This window comes from Danio rerio, chromosome 21, assembly GCF_052040795.2.
Source record: "Danio rerio strain M-AB ecotype USA chromosome 21, GRCz13ab, whole genome shotgun sequence".
NCBI classification, from domain to species: Eukaryota; Metazoa; Chordata; class Actinopteri; order Cypriniformes; family Danionidae; genus Danio; species Danio rerio.
In genome coordinates this window covers 24465350-24490907 of record NC_141041.1, presented here as the reverse complement: position 1 = coordinate 24490907, position 25558 = coordinate 24465350, and the positions used below count along the sequence as shown (strand labels likewise).

The following is a 25558-nucleotide window of genomic DNA, read 5'->3' as shown; positions in this document are numbered from 1 at the left end:
CTAACAATTTATTCACAGTAATAATCTATCTGTATAATATAAATAATAAATAATAATAATAGTCTGTTAAATATTTTCAAAAGCATAAAACAATGTCATATGTTCTCTGAACTGATAATGCCCTTACAATAACTCAAAAGCTACGTGTGTATAAGAATTACAGCTACCTTTGGCATCACGCGTGTCGTATTTCACAAACAAGTTCAAGTCAATTTCCATGAGCACTTAGAGCACTACATTAAACTGTGATCTAATACTTCACCCAGCCATGATGAGACTTAATTAGCCTGGCAATAGGCAGGTGATTAGATTTGCGTCAGAACAATATTATCAGAATTTTGATGAGAAATTGAATTATGTTTTTTTTTTCTGCCTGGCTCTGAGAAGCTATGTAATGAAAATGTATTGTAGTGGTAGTGATCTAAAGGTGATTGTGGTTTATCTTTCGGTAAGGAAGCTGGAGCTTGATATATGATAATGTAGCAGTACAGGAAGGGACATCTTCACTCTTATAATTTTGTATGACTCTGAGTATTCTTTTCTCAAAGAATGCTCCTTAAAATGTTAACATTTGTTTTTAAGCATTCAATATTGTTTGGTTTTGCCCTTAAAATTACATTTGTGTTAGTAACCTTTGTGGAAAAAATATTCAATCAGATTAATGTATGAATTTAATAAAACCAAATATTAAATTAACAAGAATAAAGAGACTAAAGTGAAGGAAAATGGATGAATGAAGGAATGAATAATAGTAATAGTTATTGTGTTCTATTTGTGTTATGCATGGTTATGTTTGTACCCCAGTAATCATGCAAATACAGTGGAAGCGCTGTCATTGAAAATATTTAAGATATACAGTTGAAGTCAGAATTATTAGCCCCCCTTTGATTTTTTTCTTTTTAAATATTTCCCAAATGATGTTTAACAGAGCAAGGGAATTTTCCCAGTATGTCCGATAAGATTTTTTTCTCTTCTGGAGAAAGTCTTATTTGTTTTATTTCATCTACAATAAAAGCAGTTTTTAATTTTTAAACGCAATTTTAGGGACAAAATTATTAGCTTCTTGTTAACCTGCCTAGTTAACCTATTGAACCTAACTATGCCTTTAAATGTCACTTTAAGCTGTATAGAAGTGTTTATTTACTGTCATCATGACATAGATAAAATCAATCACTAATTAGAAATGAGGTATTAAAACTATTATGTTTTGAAATGTTTTGAAAAAATCTTTACTCCATTAAACACAATTTGGGAAAAAAAAATAAGCAGGGGAGCTAATAAGGAGGGCTAATAATTCTGACTTCAACTCTATATAAAATATACACAGATTTTTCTTTTTTTTATTCAACTGAATATACAGTGTACCATTAAGAAATAAAGACACCATGGACATAGCTATAAAAAGTGATAACAACATAAATAGGCATCTCCATGTTTATTAATGGTAATTTATTTCCATAAGACAGTTTCTTCCCTTTAAGTGCAATGAAAAATGCTAAATATTTCAGCGTTATTATTGACAGAAAGCAAAAGATTATATACAAATACAAGTTTCTTTACATCAAAAATCACACACTACACAAAAACAACTTGCTCACAGCTATTTTATATTCCAAAAGGAAAAGTTCAGGTACCAGCTACTATATATTTGTCTCAGTATGCAAACAATATTTTTTTTGTTAATTTTCTTTTTAATTTTCTTTTTTTAGTCAATTTACTCAAGTATAATTAATCTTCTAATACTAATAACTGAAATGCATTAAAACTTTAAAACTAATGTTGAGAATGATGTTTAGCCTGTAATTTTTTACAGTAGAAACTTATTGGATGAAACTGTGATCCTTGATTCATAAAATGCAAATTTATGGCATTTTAAGAGTCCAGAAGCTTCTGATGATACATTGAGATCTTATGTTACATAATAAGTATGCAGCAAGAAACTAGCCATTATTCACAGCATTTTTTTCTATAATCCAAAACCTCTTCAAATGTTCTGGAACAGTGGTTGTGAGACAACTTTTAAGGGTTGGGGGTGGGGGATAAATAAATAAAAAATGAAGTGTAACTATACCCTTAAACTCTCTGCTTTTGTGTTTCTCTTTCTCTTTTCATTACAGCTCTTCTTTACCACCGGATTTAGACTTTCAGGCTGAGCTCCAGGAATGCCACAGCAGCAGTAGGGTCATAACATAGATGAAGACGAGAAGCAAGTAGATGCAGAAGAGCAATTTGTCTACTTTCAGACACAGCTGCACCCAGTAAGACTGTGACGTGGCCTCTGTGTCCTCCTCCTGCAGGTACAGTCTGAGAGACATCACCTCCTGTAGAATCTTCTCCAGTGGAGACTCACTGCTGGACACTTCAGTCAGAGAGAACAGGTCTGGCTCTGGAGAGAGATCAAACTCATAGCCTGAATATAAGAGACAGAAAGGACAAATATTAAAAGCACATGATGTATATCAGTATTTTACAATGATGTATTAGTTAACATTAGTTAATCTAGTAGTTAAAATAAATTAAAGATTAACAATGCATCAGTTAAGCATTACATAATCTTTGTTAGTGTTTAATTGATCTCAATCTTTGTTAACTTTAATTTGCAGTAACTAGAAAATTGAGATTCTATGAGAACTAGAGAAATTACGTTGCACTAACTAGAAAAATTAAGCTATGGGAACTAAAGAAGTTAAGTTCCAGTAACAATACAATTTAAGTTGGGGCAACTCAGAAAAGTTAAGCTACAGGAACTAGTTAAATAAAAGTTGCACTAAGTATAACAATTAAGGGTCACACTTTACAATAAGGTTCATTAGTTAATGTTAACTAATGCATTTACTAACATGAACAAACAATGAACAACACATTTACTACTGTATTTGTTTATGTTAGTTAACATTAGTTAATGAAAATACAGTAGTTCATTGTTAGTGCATGTTAACTCATGGTGCATTAACTATTGTTAACAAGCTTGGACTTGGATGTTAATAATGCATTAGTAAATGTTAAATTTTGATTAATAAATGCTGTACATGTGTTGTTCATGATTAGTTCATGTTAGTAAATGAATTAACTAATGAACCTTATTGTAAAGTGTTACCCAATTAAGCTATAGGAACTGGAGAAATTAAGTTGCACTAACCACAAACATTTACAATGGGAACAAAAGAAATTAAGTTGCAGTAACTAAAAAAATAAGTTGCTGCAATTAGAAAAATTAAGCTATGGGAACTAGAGAAATTAAGTTGCAGTAACTAGAAAATTAAAGCTGTCCTATGGGAACCAGAGAAATTAAGTTGCACTAACTAGAAAAATTAAGTTGCACTAACTTGAAAAAATTAACAATGGGAACTAAAGAAATTAAGTTGCACTAACTAGAAAAAATTAAGCTATGGGAACAAAAGAAATTAAGTTGCAGTAACTAAAAAATGAGTTGCTGCAATTAGAAAAATTAAGCTATGGGAAGTAAAGAAATTAAGCTGCAGTTACTAGAAAATGTAAACTATCCTATGGAAACCAAAAAAGTTAAGTTGCACTAACTAGAAAAATTAAGCTATGGGGACTAGAGAAATTACGTTGCACTAACTAGAAAAAGATAACAATTGGAACTAAAGAAATTAAGTTGCAGTAACTAAAAAAACTAACTTGCGGCAACCAAAAAATGAAGCTAAGGGAACTAGAGGAATTAAGTTGTAGTAACAATGAAAAAATTGGCACTAGAAAAATTAAGCCATGGGAACTAGAGAAATTAGGTTGCAGTAACTAGAGAAATTAAGTTGTGGCAACTGGAAAAATTGAGTTATGAGAACAAGAAATAAGTTGCTGCGTAAAATTTACCCATGATTGCAGAATTAGTCATATATACAATAAATAAGATGGGTTTTGGTATAATTTTAAGCATCCAGAAACCCTAAACTGATTCACTTTAGTGAGGAAAACAATATGGTTTAGCAACCAGACAAACTTTGTTAAAGGTTTAACCTTGGGTAGCTTGCTGGGGTCAAGGACCCCTTAGGTGGAGGGCAAGAGGCCTTGCATTGATGATGTTCCCTGCGGTCATTTTTAGTACAGTCAAGTAACAAACATTTTCAAAAATCTTAGGTCCCAATATTATAATGCTTAAAGTGTTATTCTCGTGATCTTCCAGTATCAGTTGCATCATTTCATTTCCATTCACCAACCCTTTCCTGTGGTCTCAAGGGATAGTAAAGTGTCTATTGGATGTGCACTTTAAACTGTGTGATTCAGAAGCTGCAGTATGATGACATATTTCTAACTAAAACAGAATATTGAGTGGGTTGCGGGGTTTTATTTTTGCACTCGCAGCAAAATAATGGCTGGAGAGGTGTGGCTAAGCATTTTTCAAGAAGCCTTCAAACTGACATCATCAGAGAAAGGCTGCCATTATAGAGCAGATACAAATGGTTCGATTTTGATTAAAGATTACTAAAACAAACAGTTTTTTTTTTAGCATTACTTACAGCATATGTTAATTCTTAACCAAATGACTAACAATGTACGCTAGTAAAATAAACATTGTAAACTTAGATATCATGCAGACTTTAACATAACATGTGGATACTTCTTACGTACTGTTTGTTTTATATTTGTTATGACTTCAGACAATCGTACTGTTTTTCATATACTGTGTAGTAGTATGAGATTTTGGACACAGACTGTTTCTATAGCAACCTGAGCTTCTTAAGAAAGCTGCAGTGACATGATGAACTCACCATTAATGATTGGCTCTTTTATTTACATGACAGGACTATTCTACCATATTACATGTGGCACTTTTAGCTACTCATAGCTAATATGAGGGCATCATCTTTGAAAATCTAAAGTTTTTGCTTAGTAACTGGAATCATGTGGTTTTAAATGACTAGTTCGAAACAAGTCATTCACAAAGGTTTTAAAGCTGTTTAAAGCAGTGATTGAAAATACATTACTATACTTTCTTGAATTGATTCTGAGCTTTTTTTGAACAGCAGATAGATTTTTTTTTGTCACAGCTCTAGTCACTATAGCCTCTTTTTTTTGGTCCAATTTCACTTGACAGCTGGCCCCTCCTCTAATGGTTTCTCACTGGTCAACAAATGTGTATGACAGGGCGTAGATACGTTCATGCTATATTGTAAATTACTGTATTCTCATATCATAATTATTCTGACAATTGAGAACCATAAGTCCTTATACAAGGGTCAGCACGGTGGCTCACTAGTTAGCACTGTCACCTTACAGCAAGAAGGTCGCTGGTTTGAGTCCCAGCTGGACCAGTTAGCATTTCTGTGTGGAGTTTACATGTGCTCCTCATGTTCATGTTAGAGTTTTCGAGTTTTCTCCGGGTGCTCCGGTTTTGCTATAGGTGTGTGTGTGAATGAGTGTATGTGTGTATCCCAGTACTGGGTTGTGGCTGGAAGGGCATCTTCTGCGTAAAACATATGATAGAATAGTTGACGGTACAACCCACAGTGGCGCCCCCTGATTAATAAGGGACTAAGCCGAAGAAAAATGAATGAATAAAGTCCTAATACAATTTGTATTACAATTTATTTTTATTTATTTTTATGTTTTTTAACATAGGTGAAACATTAAAATGTCGTGGCATAGCATGACTTTAGCATTATCTTTTTTAAATAAATGGATTGACCATCGAATTTGCCACGATTTTAGCATACAGAATGAAGCTTTTGTGTAATCTTTAATGATATCATAACACAAATGACACATACAGCTATTATTAGTCTAGCTATTCCTCATTTGTAAATAAATCACTGATCATCAATTAATCCTTGTCGTAATACATAGGTATAAGATTGTACCTTACATATATATTATTCAAATTTTATTAATTATTAATGCATTATATCACGGGTATTTCATTATTTAATTTTGGCATGAACCCAAAATATATTCATGAATTGAATCATTTTCTTTTCTTTTCGGCTTAGTTTCTTTATTAATTAGGGGTCGGCACAGGAGAATGAACCACCAACTCATCCAGCATATGTTTTACGCAGCGGATGCCCTTCCAGCTGCAACCTATGACTGGGAAAGACCCATAGACTCTAATTCACACACATACCTATACACTACAGACAATTTAGCTCACCCAATTCACTTATAGCGTATGTCTTTGGACTTGTGGGGGAAACCGGAGCACCCGAAGGAAACCCATGCTAACATGAGGAGAACATGCAAGCTACACACAGAAATGCCAGCTGACCCAGCCGAGGCTCGAACCAGCGACCTTCTTGCTGTAAGGCAACAGCACTACCTACTGCGCCACTGTGACACCCTCCAAAATATATTGTATTGGTTAAAGATGCAGTAGGTGATCTTCCACAATGCTAACAGCTTAGCATAAATCTCTGAATCACAGTCCCTCCCCTGCCGTCTAGAGCCACGCCTCCTGAAACACGAGCACAGCAAAAGAACACTCTCTCATGTGTTAAAAGCGACTAGTGCTTGTCCGGCGGTGAGCAAGCCAAGCTGACGTTCTATTTCAGAGTGAATATTTAGAGTTGCATGGTAAACAGTATAGGGAGACTAGGCGGAATAGCAGTATTTAATGTTGTTTTATTGTTAAACTAATTAAAATCTACATTATTGATGCTGTAAAAGGTCCCTTATGAAACTGAAAATAGTCTGATCAAACCGGAAGATTTTAGTGGCTGAACAACACTCATGTGAAGATATAACCAATTTGTAACAACAACATCTACCGTTACATCAGCTTTGCGTGAAGCTAAAATAGTTTTAAAACAGAACACTGTTTTAAAAACCTGTCTAAGAGAAATCCTTCAGCTATTGTGTCATCCTTGCTCCAGCATGCAAAGGTAAGTCCAATATTGATTCAGGTTTTTAAAAAGTTTTGATTCAGCAGGTTTTTACAGATTGCGCGCACGTGCTCTCTCTCCCTCTTTCATGAACGCGCAGCACAAACGGCGGTCGGCAGAGCTGCGTACTAAAGGCGCAGTTGTTCAAATCTGCATTTGCTGACAGACAGTTTGGCCTACTTGTTGGAATTATGAAAGATGTCGGCCCGACTATTTAATTGGATGAACATTTTTTTAGTTTTATGCACTACCCAAAATGTAAAAATACATATCAATACATTTAGATCATTTACTTTAATCATTGCTATTAGACTGTGAAGAGACTTTCAACCAGCACAACAAAAATGCTTCTGAAGACAATCACCTACTACACCTTGTAATGAATAATGATTGATTATACTATTATGTCGAAAAAAATTCATTGAATATTAGGTAAAGATCATGTGTAATGATGATATTAAAATAAAAATGTCATATTGTAAATGTATCAAAATTCATTTATTCAGTTTCCTTCAGCTTACCCACTTATTTATCAGGGGTCGCCACAGCGGAATAAACTGCCAACTATTTTGGCAAATGTTTTACGCAACAGATACACTTTCAGCCACAACCCAAAACTGGGAAACACCCACACACTCATTCACACACACACTCATACACTATGGCCAATTTAGTTTATTCAATTCACCTATAGTGCATGTCTTTGGACAGTGGGGGCAACCGGAGCACCCAGAGGAAACACAAGCAGTCATGGGGAGAACATGCAAACTCCACAAAGAAATGCCAACTGACCCAGCTGGGACTCAAACCAGCGACCTTTTTGCTATGTGACGACAGTGCTAATCACTGAGCCACTGTGCCACCCTATATCAATATTCAATTCTTGAATAGTAATAGGCATTGCTGAGAACTTCATTTGTTCAACTTTAAAGGCCATTTTCTCAATATTTGGACATTTATTGCACCTTCATATTCCAAATTTTCAAATGATTGTATCTAGACCAAATATTGTCATACCATAATAAACATGCATCAATGGAAAACCTACTTATTTAGCTTTCATGTAATGTATAAATATAAACTTGAAAAAAAATAGACTGGTTTTATTGTACAGGGTCACTTTTTGGAAAGCATAATAAAAGCATTGTTTACTTTCTCTCCTACCCCCTGATTGGTCCACTTCATCCAGCGTCTTCATGGAAGTGAATGTGCTCTCAAGGCTCTGGTCCATTGAGCCATATTTATCCAGTAGGCAAGCAGACATGGACATCTCCTTCACTTCCTTCTCACTATAATGCAACAGCTTCACCACAAAAATGGACATGGCCAAACTCAGCAGCAACAGTGCCATGCAGACGGCAAAGAAGACCCCTGTGGCAAAAACGGCAGACAGTTTTGATGAGTGAGGTGCGATTGCCGCCTGTCAAGAGTGTTGTTAATAGGTGAACACTAATTAAGAAGAGCTCTGGATGCACTGTACCAATGAGAGGTGTTTTAATGGCTGTAGCTGGGATTTCATCCATCAGGTTGACTCTGATTACAGTGTAACCCAGGAGAATGCTGGTCTTGAAGGTGATGCGAGTCCCGCTGTTTGGAGGCAGATAGAAGCTGATGACATCCACCACCATGAGGAAGATGCTCGGGATCAGTAAACCTACCACGTACAGCAGGGGGCGCCGGCGGATCAGCACCTCAAGAAGGAAACAGAAAGAGTTGGTGATGTTTACAAAAGTGTAAAATACTTACGTAATGACTTAAAATACTAATTCGTCATTAGTGTAAGTGTATTTTTTACAATTCAAACTGACTGTTTGTACTTGAGTACAATTCTTAAGAAACTACTTCTTACGACACCTTAATAAAGTGAACCACTGTATCCACTTTAAAAAAGTCTTCAACTTGTTACACAATGACCCAAAAATACATATATACGTAAATAAATAAATTTATACTGTGTTTATATATATTTAAAAACAAATATATACACAGTTTTTCAAGTGTAAGGATTATTTTTTACAGTTAATTATCTTTACATAATTGTCTTTGCATACTATAGTACTACTAGTTACATTATTTGATCTTAAGCCCAATATAAATGGCAAACAGACCATCAGACATGTGTACTTAACATCAAAGAAGATCCTAGTTTTTCTGGATATAACCCTTGTGTATACTGTTAAAATTGGCAATTTTTTTCCCCATTCACTTACATTTTGATTACATTTTCTCTTATTGCAAAGCTTTGACAGCAATTGATGTTGCATTATTTATTGTTGGTGTTTTTTTTTTTTTTTTGGGGGGGGGGGGGATGGGGGGGGGGGGGGGCATTGCTAAAATTTGTCATTTTTACTGTTGATCATCAGTTGGTAGCATTAACCCTTTAGATACTGAAGGCCTGTGCGGAAATGTTTCTGGTTTTTAGATGGAGTTCTATGGAGTATAAAAATAAATTGTAGCATGCGTAGCTAAATAGACTGTTTACTAAATACTATTTTTACTATGTTCTGAAAGCTGAGGCAATGCATGTTATTATAATGGAAGTCAATGGGGCAAAATCAGCCACCAACATAACAAAAGAGTAGTAAATTTAGCTAGTGTTGTTGGGTTTTTGAAAAAATTCTAAGCATTTTCCCAAATTTTGCATCAAAATAACCAAAATCATTCCGTTTGCTGAAACACAGAGAAAGTTGTGGCCAAATTAAGACTCAAAATCACCCCAAAGTGAATGTAAACATCCCCAATAGCACACAAGGTCAAAACATAATTTTTGGTTTATACTGTAAACTACTGATCGCTTTTCTTCCCAATTTTTGAATTAAAATGTAATTTAGTATATTTTTCTTTTTTAGTTTTGCATAAAATTATTAAAAATGGCCACTTGTTTTCAGACATTTTTGTTCTAAATTTTTTGAAAACACAAAACCAATGTGTTAGTTTCAGACATTTGGTGGAATAACAACAAATGACAAATACAAACATTTGGTGCTCTGAACATTAAGCAAACATTGTAAAAAAAAAAAACATTAAGCCTGAACAACAAAAAAACAATTCTTATTTCCTTTTGGTTTTCACTCAACTTTTGAAAACATCAGCTGCACTGACCTGAAATTATTTGTCAGTAATAAATAAAACATTTAGTTGGATTAACATAAGATTATTTTCACCTTTAATTGATATGACAGTAGAGTATAGACAGGAAATGGTGGGCAGAGGAGAGAGGGGAAGGATCCGCATAGGACCTAGAGGCGGGAAACAAACTCAGGTCACTGTGTACACCAGAGTGCCATGTCAATACACTAACCACTACACCATTGGCGAAGAGGCGTACTTAGTTTTTGAAAACATCAGTTGCACCTGATCTAAAATGTCTAAAGTTAAGTGAACAAAAAGCTTTTTAATGAAATTGGTACTAAGAAATAATACTTTATCAGAACAAAGTTCAATTGAAAAAAAAACAGAAATGCATGTTTCACATGTGAATCATTACAAAGCATTTTCCCTGTTCATCCTGCCATGCCTTTACCATTATTTTGGTTTTTCCTCCTGTCTTGTTTTTAATTCTTGCTAATAAATGTTTTGTTGTCTTTATTTTTGTTTTTGTTTTTTCAATTAAACTATGTTTTTTGTTTGTTTGTTTGTTTGTTCTGATAATGTATTATTTCTTAGTATTAATTTCCACAAGAGTTTTTTTTTCCACTCAACTTTTTCAATTGCAACTGATGTTTTCAGAAGTTGAGTGCACATAGGCATCAAGTGTGTTGACACATGGCACTCCGAGTTCGATTCCCGCCTTGGGGTTGTATGCTGATTCTTTTCTCTCTCCTCTCCCCACGCTTTCCTGTTTATAGTCTCTGTTGTCCAATTAAAGGTGAAAAAAAAATTATAATAAAAAATGTTGAGTATAAGAAAAATAAAAGGAAATAAGAATGTGTTTTTTGTTTGATTGTTTTATTCAATTATCTTCAGACATTCCAGTTCTGCAGACAAAAAATGTTCAGTTGGCACAACTTGAAAAGTTTTGTTACAGAGTAGTTCACCTCTCCAGAAAACTAATAACCTTATGTTAACCCAATTTATTTATTTTTTTTTATTACTGAAATAATTTTAGGTCAGTGCAGCTGATGTTTTCAAAAGTTGAGTGAACAAGAAAAAGCAAAAGGAAATAAGGATTATGTTTTATTTTTGTTTGTTTGTTTGTTTGTTTTTATGCCTTTGTACTGACAATTTTTCTTACAGTGTAGATTAGAAGTTGAGTCAAATTTCCAACACAATCTCATGGCAATTTGTAACTTTTTAATTTAGCATGCAAACAATCTTATTTGTAAATTTTAGAGCAATTTGCTCATGTGCCAGTGGGGGTTAGGGCTGGGGTTTGGAGGCATGCCCGCTTTTAAAAATCATAGATTCTCATATGAATTCAATTGTATGAATTAGCCACTTTTCTGACAATGTATAACGTAGTTAAATTTCCTCATGTGATCAGGCTGGGATTTCCTGTCTCATTTTTATTTTTGCTAGGCTACTTTGACTTTTTTGTACAAAGATATTGCACTTTTATATTTTTTAAAGGGGCGACGTGGTGGCACAGTAGGTAAAGCTGTCGCCTCACAGCAAGAAGGTCACTGATTCAAGCCTTGGCTGGGTCAGTTAGCATTTCTGTGTGGAGTTTGCATGTTCTCCCTGCTTTCGTGTGGGCTTGCTTCGGGTGCTCCGGTTTCCCCTACAGTCCAAAGACATGCACTACAGATGAATTGGGTAGGCTAAATTGTCCGTAGTCTATGTGTATGAATGAGAGTGTTTGAGTGTGTTTCCCAGTGATGTGTTACAACTTGAAGAGCATCTGATTCATTAAACATGAGCTGGATAGGTTGGCGGTTCATTCTGCTGTGATGACCACAGATTAATAAAGAGACTAAGCCCAAAAGAAAATGAATAAATGAATGAATATTTTTTAATATATATATATTTTTTTGCTCTTTTTTTATTTTTGCAATTAGTACATTTTCAGCCAGACACAGTACTTGTACATTTAACTGAGTACCTGTGTGCTGACTGGAGTATCAATTTGGAGTGTCTTCTATACCCCTGAATGTTTATTCCATTACTAGCCCTCGGAGAAAAGTGTTCTGGGAGCAGTCAGAAATGGCCGTGTCTGAAGGGGAATTGCATAACAAGCTTAAGCTTTCTCACCATTTCCTGGATTTGCTAAATCAGTCCAATTTCTCATTCTAGAGCTGAAATTGTTTCCCCACACCTCAGCTCCCCCTGAGAAGGCAGATTTGAGCGTCTTGATCATTCAGAGCTATTTACTTTCTCTGCCCCTCGTCTGGATCAGGACCATCCATTACACTTGCCTTATTTGAGGTCGCTTAAAGCTTTCACAGCGCAACAAAGAGCAATTTCATACCGACTTAAACATGTTCCCCACCCATTTGGCCAATGAGTAAAAGCACAAATATGGATCCCTAAATGGCTTTGGCAATGAGCCGCAGAGCAAAGGTAATCAAAGTACACAAGCGTTTCACGTTTCGGTGGAAAAGGGTTGGATTGCCCACGAGCTTTGAGCTATTGGCTCTTTCCTACAACCCAACACGACGCTCATTGATCAAATGCCAGAAAGACAGTCTCATTATCATCGTGCTAGCTGTGTGTTGTCTGCCGCTAAGCCTCATCTATTAGCATTAGTGTGTCTCCACTAACAGCCATGCAAAGGTTGGAGAAGGGTTGTGACACATGTCAGACTGGCATCAATACTCTAGCGTGTTCGGCGGACTGTTACGTGCTCAATGTCTCAGTCAGTCCACAGAATTAACATACAGCAAACAGCAAGTGCAAGTCAAATTTGTTCACCACGAAGTGACAAACAATCATCAATAAATAGCATGTAAATAAAAACTAATACACAAAGGAAAATATATTAAAAATGCTAATAGAATATGTAAAAATAAAAACAAAAAAAACAATAGCATTCAAAGTGATGGAAAAAATTATTCATACCCCTGGCAAATTCTGACTTAACCCCTTCGCACCCTGTGTTAGAATGGACATCTCATGTCAGCCCATGTTTTTTGTGGTTCCTGAGCATTTCATCTAATTTAAAGCCTGCAGTCCATGAGAGTTGACGATTGTCATCCAGTCAAAAGACTGTAAGGCTCGGACTGTTGTAATTTGAAAAATTCCACTACATTGAAAAGCATTTCCCGGGAGTCTCCCGTATTTCAGACCCATCTCCCGCCACCCTCCCATTTTGTTATTTTTCCTGGAAAACCTCCGTGATTATGCCCCCTGGTCATCAGCTTTTTGGTACAATCTATAACACCCCTAGATGGGTATACTGTAGTATCTGAACGCAGCAGCTGCTCGAAACCTGGTGCATAGTACAGTTACTTAACTGTGTTATTCAGGCTACTCACCCCTACACCTAGACACCAAATGTTTGCAGGTATTTTGAAAAGCAGCATGGCATCACTTCACTCCAGACACAGAGTTAGCCACATTTACAATGTTTTTATTCCAATTTATTGATATTGATATCTTTGCCAATATTTCATATATTGTATATAAAAACAGAAGGATTGCTCTTACTAATTAAAGTTACAAATCTTTTGTAACATTGCAAGCATTAGATGGCTTTTTATATATAAAAAAGAATATATCGATGAATTAATTCATTTCTGAAACAATCTCATATGCAGAATATACAGATCTTGAAGTTCTTGAGCACATACCAGATGGAAATATTTCTGATGTGGAGATAAAATGGAGAAATGACGAAGATGGAGATAAAGTTTGCTATAAACAAGAAGCAATCTATACAACAAAAAACTCAAAATTTAAATAAAAATGTTACAATCCTAAATGTTTGTGAAAATCGTAAGATCCTAATGTTTCTTTTCATGAAGTACAACTGTTCTGACCTGATGTCCATTGAAATGGACAAATATATATATACTTAAAGGATGTTCAATTTTTATCATTATAATTTGGTCTCGTTTATGAGAGCCTCGAGAACTGTGAAGACATACATTTACATTTTTCAGAAACTAGAAACGTAATTCAGTGCTGAAGGGGTTAAAGTTTTTGTTCAAATGTAAATAAATGTTATGAAATGTTTTTCCATAACATTTCCATTTTGATACCTTTTGTACATTGTCATAATTGTTGGTTGAATAAAAGTAACTTCAAGTCAGAGTTTACCAGGGGTATGAATATTTTCAGACTTGACTGTATTTATATATTTTCATAATTGGTCATTGAAATGGATTACTGAAAAAGAAAATTTTGTAAGGTATGGACTCGCTTATGTTTGTAAGCAGATAGATGAGCTTGCAGTCTATTGTAAGAAACAGGGGAGTTTAAGGAGACAAAATGATTTGAAAATTGTAGTGATGGTCTAATCTTATGTTCCCCCAATCCAATGCTTGTAGGTTTAAAAATATTTAACAATAAAATTACCCTCCACCTTTCCTCATTGTAAATTAATATTAGCAGCTTCAGTCCAACATCTACATTTGCAGAATCCACCAGGGTGGACGTTTCAGCAATACAATGATCCGAATTACAGCCAAGGAAACTCACAAATGCTTTCAAAGAAAGAAAGTAAAGCTGTGGAATGGCCCACATTCCCAATGCCCAATCACCTAACTTGAATCCAATATAAAATACAAATTAAAGATCAGATCTAATAGACGAGACCTACAGAACCATCAAGATTTTTACTATGTTGAAGTTTGTGAAAAACTCACACCTGAGCAATTTGTGGGACTTTATTCTCCATATGAGAGTTATCATTAAGCTGCCATCACCAAAAAAGCCTTTTAAAGTATTTAAAACGTTTCAGTAGTTCAGTACTTTCTCTTTGTGTCCTTTTATTGTTATTATACATAACAAATGTTTCAGATTTGTTTGTTTTCCATGTCAACAGCTCCATTAGAAATACTATTTCCCCTAAAAAAACGATGTGTTCAATACTTATCTTCCCTGCTGTATACAATGGATATTAACGTCTATTTGTAAAATGTAACCAATGAAACTACTTTAAAACAATGTGTATTGTGAATTTAATTGAATCTAAATCTTCCATTGTATGTAATATTCCTGACGGAACTCCTCCTTACATTAAACTGAATCTGTGCGTAGTCTCTGTCCTCTAGATTCAATGTCCAGTAGCGTGAAGGGACGCCGAGCAGCTCCCATTCTCCATCATTCATGAACTCTCTGGTGTCGTTGGCGATTTCCTCAGCAGGCCTCCATAGAGCCAAATCCACTTCGCTCACTGTCAGAAAAACACAACAGCAGCTCATTGTGTTGTTGCTGAAATAAGTGTTTATGTTGGCGAATATGCTGTGAGGAGCTTATTTAAAATATGTCAGCTTTTAAAGAGATTCTAACCAGTGCTGATCAAAAGCGCTCAGTAATCACAGCAATTCTGCTCTTACAGAGGCCAGCTTGTTTTGCGAAGGAGTGAAAGCGCATGCTGCGTATGAGAGAGTCAATTACCTGAATGGAGCCAGCTGCGAAAGGTCAGAGTGCAGTTCTGCTTGTCAAAAGGAAAGGCGTAAATCTCCAGGTGACAGGCTGAGACCACCTGGATGGGTTTGTAGTTTTTTACTTTTCCTGAGCAGTTGACATAAACATATGGGATGACTGGGGATTTGCCAACATCAACACTGATCAGAGAAAGAGAGAGAGAGATGAAATTGTAACAAACAAGCTTTAATATATCACTCTTTCATTTCACAATAGAATTAGCTTCACAATAATCCAGTATACAACTGCACTTCTCCTATACTCATATTCTCCAATAACACCACCATTGGGCAAATGTTTTAACATCATTTACTGATCTGTAAGATCCAGAAAACAAAGATTTTTATAAAAAAATAAATAAATAAATAAACCATAAGGCAGCAAGCAACAGGGAAAACAAAAGAGTCTTACTAGATGTATTTTAGGAGACCAAGAGAACACAAGGCAAGTTCACAGGGGACTGACTCAAAAATGAGTGAGTGTAACCCCACTGGTCCTACACCACTTAACCCGCTCTGAGCTATGATCGAACCGGTGACTTTCCACATGGAAGTTGCTTGTTCTACCAAGGAGGATAAAGACCATGGCCTCTGCCGTTCATCACTAGAGCACCTTTTTTCGTAGAGGTCAGAGGAGTGAGCTTTACCTGCACAGCACTTCACTAGCTGTCCTCCTTTACACTCACTCCCCTAAACCTCACTACCATCCGGGTCACGGCACCAATGTAACCCAGCCGGTCCTACACTGAGATTTACCTGCACAGCACTTAACTAGCTGGTCTCTGTTACACTCACCCACCTTAACCTCACTCCCATCAGGGTCATGGCACCAATGTAATCCTGCCAGTCCTACACTTTTTTTTCACTTTTTCAACATTTTTTATGTTACAGCCTTATTTCAAAATAAATTCAATTCATTTATTTCCTCAAAATTCTACACACAAGACCCCATAATGACAATATGAAAAAAAGATTGTCTGAAATTGTTACAAATTTATTAAAAATAAAAAAGCTGAAAAATCACATGTACATCAGTATTCACAGCCTTTTTTGTGAAGCTCTAAATTAAGCTCAGGTACATTCTGTTTCCACTGATCATTCTTGAGATGTTTCAGCAGCTTAATTGGAGTTCACCTGTTGTAAATTCAGTTGATTGTACATGATTTAAAAAGACATACACCAGTCTATATAAGGTCCCAGGGTTGACAGTGCATGTCAAAGCACAAACCAAGCATGAAGACAAAGGAATTATCTGTAGACCTCTGAGACAGGATTGTCTCGAGGCACAAGGCTGGGGAAGATTACAGAAAAATTCTGCTGCTCTGAAAGTTCCAACGAGCACAGCGGCCTCTATCATTCTTAAGTGGAAGATTTTTGGAACCACCAGGAGTCTTCCTAGAGCTGGCCGGCCATCTAAGCTGAGTGATCGGGTAGAAGGGTCTTAGTCAGGGAGGTTATCAATAACCCGATGGTCACTCTGTCTGAGCTCCAGCGTTCTTTTGTGGAGAGAGGAAAACCTTACAAAAAGACAACCATCTGTGCAGCAACCCACCAATCAGGCCTGTATGGTAGAGTTGTCAGACGAAAGCCACTCTGCGCCTGGAATTTGCCAAAAGGCATCTGAAGGACTCTCAGACCATAAGAAGCAAAATTCTCTGGTCTGATGAGGCTACAATTAAACTCTTTGGAGTGAATGCCATGCGTTACGTTTAGAGAAAATCAAGCACCAATCAGGCTAATACCATCAGCATCATACTGTAGGGATGTTTTTCAGCAGCAGGACCTGGAAGTCAGGATATAGGGAAAGATATATGCAGCAATGTACAGAGACATCCTAAATGAAAACCTGCTTCAGAGGGTTCTTGACCTCAGACTGGGGCAACAGTTCAACTTCCAGCAGGACAATGACTCAAAGCACACCGCCAAAATATCAACGGAGTGGCTTCACACCAACTCGGTGAATGCCCTTGAGTGGCCCAGCCAGAGCGAAGACCTAAGTCCTATTGAACATCTCTAGAGAGATCTGAAAATGGCTGTACACAGTCGCTTCTCATTCAACCTGATAGAGCTTGAGAGGTACAGCAAAGAGGAATGGGCAAAAATTCCCAAAGACAGGTTTACCAAGCTTGTAGCTTCATATTCAAAAAGACTTGAGCCTGTAATTGCGGCCAAAGGTGCATTAATAAAGTATTGAGCAAAGGCTGTGAATTCTTGTGTACTTTTGTACATGTGATTTTTTTTTCTTCTTTTTTTAATTTTGCAACAATTTCAAAAAATCATTTTTCACATTGTCATTATATGAGGTATTGTGTGTAGAACTTTGAGGAAATTCATGAATTTAATCCATTTTGGAATAAGGCTTTAACATAAAAAAAAGGTGAAAAAAGTACAAGTCACTGGTGATAGAAATTAAATAAACAAGTACACACAAGAAAGAACCAAAGCAGGGGAGGGAACATGGGGAACTCTAGAGGAACAGAGACAGAGTGCGGGATGGTGACACTAATAGATGCTTTAAAAGCAAGTTGGCATACAGTATAAAACAACATCATAAGGTAAATGTTAGATTTTGAGGAAAAATATAATAAATAAAATAAAAGGTTTTGTAGTTTATAAAACAATAAAAAGTAAGGGGTTAAATACAGAAGAGATTTGTGGAGACAACAAACGTATGATAAAACTGTGAGTGCATCACTTTACTTTTATCATTATTTATTCATTAATTTTCTTTTCAGCTTTGTCCCTTTATTAATCAGGGGTTTGCCACAGCAAAATGAACCGCCAACTTATTCAGCTTGTGTTTTACGCAGTGGATGCAGCCACAACCCAGCACTGGGAAACACAAACCCACTCATTCACACAGACACACACTTTTTCCAATTTAGCTTATTGCATTATTGCATTTAGAGTGTGTTTATATTTTTTAAGTAGTAAATAAGTAATACTGCTTTCTTTTGATTTTACTTCTATTAGCCAGTTTGGCATTATATTGTTTCTGTAAATTATTATTTGTTGTCTTTTTTGAGTGATTAACCTGTGAAGTTTCATTTCTTCTTGTGGTAAATTTGGCAAATTTTGCTTGACCCACTGGCTAATGGACAGAGAGAGAGAGAGGCACTTTAAATAATTGATCATTTACCTTTAATATCATACAAAAAAACAAACAAACACGGAATCCAATGAAGTAAGATTACCCTTTTAACATGTACGCTCAGAAGAAAAAATACAAATTTCCATCAACCAAAGTGCCTCATATTAACACATTTAATTTCAACACTGTTCAATACTTTACAATTATTTTTAGTATTGCCTGCTGAACTATAAAACTGAAAATCAATTCTGGATAGTATTCTGGATTTGACTGTGCCTAAAAAAATATATGTTAATATCTTGATCTGAACCCATCTTATTTTTTTTCTACTCATATAAATCACAAATTTTGCTTAAAGGGATTTTGACAACAGTTCTATTATTATTATTTGCTCACCCTTCACTTGTTCCAAACCAGTTTGACTTTCTTCCTTTAGATAAACACAAAAGAAGATATTGTGAAGAAAGCTAACCATTTACTTCAATAGTATTTATTTTACCTATGGAAGTCAATGGTTACAGGTTTTCAGCTTTCTTCAAAATAGCTTCTTTTGTGTTTAACAGTAAAAAATAATAAATAGTGAGTAATTAACCATACCTTTAATCAGTGGTGGAAAGAGTAGTGAAAAATCTAGCTTAAGTAAAAGTACCATTACTTGCCCAAAAAAGTATTGCAAGTACAGTAAAAGTATGTTTAAAATATGACTCAAAGTATGAGTAAAAAGTATAGACCTTTTAAAAGTACTTAAGAGTAGTGAGTATTACGCTGCAAAAAGTTGATGCACACATGCAATTTGAGGATGTGTGTAAACGTAACATTCTGTAGTGCATTTAGTTATTGCCCAGCAGGTTAGATTTAGGTCGTGATGTCAGGTGACCAAAATTCAATCTCTAGGCAGTGTCTAAAGAAAACATTATTTTGACGTTCAATAACAATGTCAAATGACGTCGATTTTTGGTTGATTTTAGGTTGTGTTACAAAGTAACCAAAATCCAGCGTCGAGCCAACATCTTAAAGCAACTTCATATTGACGTAAAATACTGCCATTTATTCATCAGGTATGGCAACCAAAATCTAAAATCTGATAGACGTCATAATGTTTAACGTTCACACACATCAAGCTGTAACACCATTAGAGGTGGATTTTAAGTTGGACGTTGGACATTGACGTCAGCCTGACGTTGGGTTCTGACGTCAACCCAACTTTCATTTAAAAAAAAAAATGCATTGTCCTCTCGACGTTGGGGTACAATGTGAATCTGACATCATGTTAAAATCTTATGCCTGCTAGTTGTTTAAGGCCATTTCGGTCATCATACAGTAAACATCCGTCATCTTCTCATCAGTGACATGCATCTAAACAGTCTCTCGGTCATTGCGTATAAAGATTTTGAACATCTTCTTGGACACTTTTAATGCTTCCAAACAGTTTGCTGCAATTATAAATCGCCCATGTCTTGAGTACATTATGATGCGATTTACCTGTATGATGTGATTGAACAGGAATCGCAGAACTGATTTTTCTAGTCCCCATAGAAAAGAAAATAATAAAGTAGTGACTAAAGGTTGAAGGAAAGTAGTGGAGTAAAAGTACCAATACTGCATTAAAAATGTACTCAAGGGAAAGGAAAAGTACACATTTTTAAATCTACTTATAAGAGTACAATTCCTGAGAAAAACTACTCAATTGCAGTTGTGTAATTTGTTACTTTACACCACTACCTTTAACCTATAATTAAATTCAAACATTGACAAATAAACCATTTTCCTGCAATTTGAGAGAGAGAGAGAAAGAGAGAGAGAGAGAGAGAGAGATCTCAACAAAATTAATTTCCACAACACACAAAAAAAGGAGTCTGTGATATGAGCTGGAGAGGTGCATCTATCATGTACCTACAATTCACTTATGATGAGATCAGGCACCCAGATGGCATCCGAGGACAGCGATATTTCAGTGATTCCATCAAACTCGTCAGGATCCCAAACAAGAAACTCATCGTTCCATATCTGAAACATTAGAGTAATGCGGTTTACTGTTGCCGCCTGGCAGGTCCCGTGAGGAAGATTCAGATCTTTTAAATGTTCAGCCCTCAACGGATATCAGGTTTTATGCATTTTAAAATCACATTACTGTGTATATGGTGTATGTGTTTTTTCTTTCCGGGACCTGCCTCGGAAAGTTTTAAATTAAATGTGTTTTATGAAACCTTTTCATTCTTTTTTTCTTTTTTTTTCCATAGGAACTGACAATTATGTGGAAGGTCAGGTATGTGTCGTGTAAAACCCATTGATATATATTAATATTTACATTTAGTAAATTAAATATCAATTTATATAGTTCACCCAAAAATAAAAATTAACTTATCTTTTACTCTCCTTTGTGTAGTTTTAACCCTCTGTCGAAAACAAAGGAATATGTTTTGAAGACTGCTGGTTGTTTGGACACATCAACGTCATTACATTAAAAGAAATGATGTTTGCTGTTTGTCGACCTACTAGGTTTTTGCAACAAACATAATTGTTTTATTTTCAATCTACTTAAATTTGTAAAAATGAATAAGTTATCCTAACCCTTCATGTTGTTCCAACACAAATTGATTGTGTGGAACCCAGGATATTATAGTGTAGTAAAAAATGTCTAGCATTCTTCAAAATATCTTCTTTTGTGTTTTACAAAAGAAAAAAAACTCAAAATAGGTTTTGAACAAGTTAAAGGTGCAGTAAATGATGATATCATTTTTATTTAATTTTTTGGTGAACAATCTCTTTAATATTAGGGATTCATTGATATGAAAAACTTTCTGACCAATTCAGATTTAGATAATAATATTGTGTGTTGCATACAGTAATATCCGTATTATATGTCATTATACATATTATACACCGGCAAAGCAGTGGCGCAGTAGGTAGTGCTGTCGCCTCACAGCAAGAAGGTCGCTGGTTCGAGCCTAGTCCTTTTATTAGTCCGGGGTCGCCACAGCGGAATGAACCACCAACTTATCCAGTACGTTTTTAAGCAGTGGATGCCCGTTCAGCCGCAACCCATCTCTGGGTTCCACACACACTCATTCACACACACACACACACACACACACACACACACACACACACACTACGGACAATTTAGCCTACCCATTTCACCTGTACTGTATGTCTTTGGACAAACCGGAGCATCCAGAGAAAACCCACACCAACGCAGAGAACAAGCAAACTCCACACAGAAACGCCAACTGACCCAGGCGAGGCTCGAACCTGCGACCTGCGACTACCTACTGCGCTGCCTCTTTTCTAATCCCCATACAAAATAATAAAGTAGTGACTGCAGATTGAAGGAAAGTAGTAGAGTAAAAGTACCAATACTGCACTAAAAATGTACTCAAGGGAAAGTAAAAGTGCACATTTTTAAAACTACTTAGTAGAGTACAATTCCTGAGAAAATTACTCAATTACAGTAATTTGAGTATTTGTAATTTGTTCCTTTACACCACTGATTATTCGTAATATACGTTAACTAGCTAATATTTTTCTCCATTTAATTGTTTGTACTAAACATGGATTGGATTTATTTAACATTTAACTTTCCAACATTTTAAGAAAGGCACAAGTAAAAAAACAAATTACAATATGACAATCGTCAGAAAAGATTTTCGCTATTTAATTTTTTTTTACGAAATTGATTTGACGTACAGTAAGAACATTATTTTAATTAACTTAAGAATTAAAGCCAGTGCTGCTGCTGCTATATGTAAATATTGCAAGTATTTAAGGATTTTGCTATAAGAAATAAAATTAATTTGATTGCCGATAACTTTAAATTAATCCAATATCTGCCTGTGGTCAATACATTGGTTCATCCCTACTAAATATTTAGAATTACAGTAAATATTCTGGTTAAGATCAAAGATCTGAAGGGTTGATTTTAAGCACTTAAAACAGGTACCAACAATAACCAACTGTACTGGCATATGGGTAAAATCTCATTTTGGTGTCTGCATCAAATTAAATAAGCCAAAAAAAAGTGAGCTTATATAAAGCTTATTTAAAAAAGTTAAAAATCTGCTTCAATATTTCAGTGAACTTCTGTGAAAATAAAATGTAAAAATAGGTGAAATAGTGTTTCATCACGATTCAGTGTTGCAGATATCATGAAACCTTTTACCTTTGCTTAAATAAATAATAATAAGTGCTTATAATACATTTTATTACATTTTACGTGAATACAAATGGCTTGCTGAATAATGGGCAAATGATTTGAAGAATATAATTATTTAAAAATACAACTGAACTACACTGTGATGCTTAAATTAGTCTTTTAATATGTCATCAAATATTTTTGTTTTAGATAATACCTGATAAGATTTTTTAGTATATAAACTGTTATTTGCATTTTGGTGGTTATATTCTGTAAATCTTTTCTGTAACACTGAGGTCATTTTATCTGCTCACAAATATAAAAAATAAAAAGGAAAACAAGAAAATATTAAAGCTGTTTTTTGCATTTGTTTTGATGCTTATAATTTTACCCATATATAAACATGCAACTAATTTAATCAGTATCATTACCACTAATTAGACAAAATAATTGATACCAACTTGGCGATACCAGATGCTGGTGGTCACTTTTTGAGTCTGTCCGTCCTGTGAAAAGATGGGTGAAACTTGTTGAATTGGGACCAATTTAAATGCATTTAGTTAACAAAAGTTAATGTTCCATTGTATTTAAAAAGCTTGGTGTTAAAATAATGGTTATAGTATGACCGTTATTTTAACACAAGTACACTCTAAAAAAATGTTTTATTGTAATGTACCCCAATACTGCTCAAACATGGACAAAACCTACAGTATGTTGGGTTAGTTTTCCCATTTTAATTTAAATTACAATTATTAACACAAAGTTTGTATTTGTCCATCTTTGATCCAACGGTACAACAATCCAGTATTTTTACACTGTATCACACCAAAAATTGAAATGCTCTTACCACATCCAGGACAGCCTGGATGATAAGGTCAATGTAAATGGTAGTGGGTTTAGTCCAGTTCTGGACAGGCCGAACTCCACAGTTGTACTTGCGAAGCAGTAACCGGGTGAGTTGGTTTAGAGCAGATCTCTTTGGTTTTTCCGGGACTAATTCAGCCAGTGGAATAACTGTAAAGAAATGTTGCAGATCTTGCTTAAGATTATACTCTAAAAATGATGGCTTGTTTTATCCCAATGCTGGGTAAAATATGGACAAACCCAATATTGGGATGATTTTTAAAATAAAATTTCAACACAGATTTTCAACCCAACTGGTGGGTTTGACCATATTTCACCCAACATTGGATTAAAACATCCAAGGATTTTTTTAGATTGTTTTACAGAATTTATTCACACGCATACCATGAAAATCACATTTATACACAACCTGCCACTAAAAGTCAAGTGACTTTTTATGTAATCTTAAACATTTGTAGTTTTGGTGTATATTTTGAGTGTCAAGTTTTAATGCAAGCAGCTTTAAAAATTATTAGTCTATAAATAATACAGAAAAAAACAAGAAACAATGGACTTACCTGACAGTAACAAAGACAGCAAGAGGACAGGACTCATCCTGATGATTCAATTCCAGAAGAAAACCCAAACTTACTCAAATCACTTTCACTACCTTTTAAAATTTCACCCAATAATCAGAGACGTTTATTCCAGCAAAATACAAAGGCGCTTCAGAACAGTCGTTGTATGCATGACTGCAACAAACGCACGACAGCAACTCACTCAGGCACTCAGGCAAATTGATTTTCCATTATGATGGTAAGAAGATCTGGGTTTAGTAAATAGGATGTGTGTACTCTGACTGCTGGATTCACAAACTCTAAACATATAATGTAAAGTATATGAGTCATAAATACATATTCATAATTATACAGTCATCTGAAACATGTGTTTATCAAATTAAATCAATATGTTTTACATATTCATTGCGGGTGTGCAAAGTTTTGTACCGTAGTCTTAAACTATTTTGACTAGTTCCAAAATGTGTTTTTGACTAATCTAATGAATATACACAAATATCTTAGCGTCCTATGTAACACGATGGCTCACTGGTTAGCACTGTTACCTCACAGCAAGAAGGTTGCTGGTTCAAGTCCCGGTTGGGTCAGTTGGCTGTCTATGGAGTTTGCATGTTTGGCGTGAGTTTCCTCTGGGTGCTCTGGTTTCGCCCACACTCCAAAGACATGTGCTAGGTGAATCAAATAAACTAAATTGGCCGTGTAGTGTATGAGTGTGTATGGGTGTTTTCCAGTACTAGGTTTCAGCTGGAAGGGAACCCGCTGTGTAAAACATATGCTAGATAAATTGGTGGTTCATTCCACTGTGGCGACCCCTTGATGAATAAAGGGACTAAGCCGAACACAAATGATTGAATAATAGCATCCTATAGAAAGTTTTAGGTTTAAAAGAAGGAACTGAATAGCTATCATCAACGAAATTAAACCAAATTACAAAAAAGGAAATTTCAAGTTCATTTATGTATTTAATTAGAATTTAAGTCCTTTATCATTTTTAGTCTTTATATTTAACTATTTATTCATTAAATTCGTTTAATGATTCTCTGTCATGAATACTAGTAGGCTACGGGTTAGCCGGTTGACGTACCTTCACATTTCAATGACAGTTTACCAAGCGCGCGCACGACGTTTCCCAGCACGCGCACTTGAGCGTTTGTCCCTCTCGGCATTTGTGCACTTGTGTGGGTGTGTGTGTGTCCGTGGGGCATATGGAGTAGGTCACACTCTGGATTCAGGGCGAATCAGTCTGGAGAATTATTTATAAAAGAGATATTGCCATGAGAGTTGAACAAGAATTTGAACATGGGGAAACGTCTGAAAACTCGGTGAGTGTTTTTGGAAAGAAAAATGCGTTCAAATTGTGTTCATGACATCACACAGTGACACAGCAGATACAGTAACTGTCTTATTTTGCTTGTAGGCTGAATATTTTGCACTATTTAATTTACATAGAACGTATACGTTTTAAACATCTGAAAATATGTTGGAATTTATAGACTTATTTATTTAAACTAATTATATCCAGAACGACTCTTAATTCAAAGTTTCTTCCT

General features: G+C 35.3%; 2 protein-coding genes across 8 annotated transcripts in view; one reads left to right on the top strand and one right to left on the bottom strand.

The window, feature by feature from the left end:
* Window positions 1-1400: 1400 nt before the first annotated feature.
* htr3b (5-hydroxytryptamine (serotonin) receptor 3B) lies at window positions 1401-25386 on the bottom strand. 7 transcript variants are annotated; one of them, XM_087301254.1, is made up of 10 exons: window positions 24554-25386; window positions 24009-24307; window positions 23435-23601; window positions 23049-23093; window positions 20353-20462; window positions 15336-15505; window positions 14954-15111; window positions 8317-8527; window positions 8001-8207; window positions 1401-2410 (listed from the first exon to the last, which is right to left on the bottom strand). In XM_087301254.1, the coding sequence occupies exons 2-10, from the start codon at window positions 24043-24045 to the stop codon at window positions 2145-2147; spliced, it is 1371 nt and encodes a 456-aa protein (XP_087157380.1). In that variant the 5' UTR covers window positions 24046-24307; window positions 24554-25386; the 3' UTR covers window positions 1401-2144. The 7 variants fall into 7 exon arrangements, with proteins under 7 accessions (XP_087157380.1, XP_087157386.1, XP_087157384.1 ...); XM_087301260.1 differs by having other exon boundaries at window positions 1401-2386; window positions 23059-23093; window positions 24554-25125; XM_087301258.1 differs by having other exon boundaries at window positions 1407-2410; window positions 23059-23093; window positions 24554-25125.
* usp28 (ubiquitin specific peptidase 28) overlaps window positions 25193-25558 on the top strand; it is a 38819-nt gene continuing 38453 nt past the window's right edge. Inside the window, exon 1 of the mRNA XM_087301192.1 lies at window positions 25193-25330. Coding sequence (XP_087157318.1) covers window positions 25283-25330 — 48 coding nt within the window. The 5' untranslated portion in view covers window positions 25193-25282. The remainder of the gene's footprint in view (window positions 25331-25558) is intronic.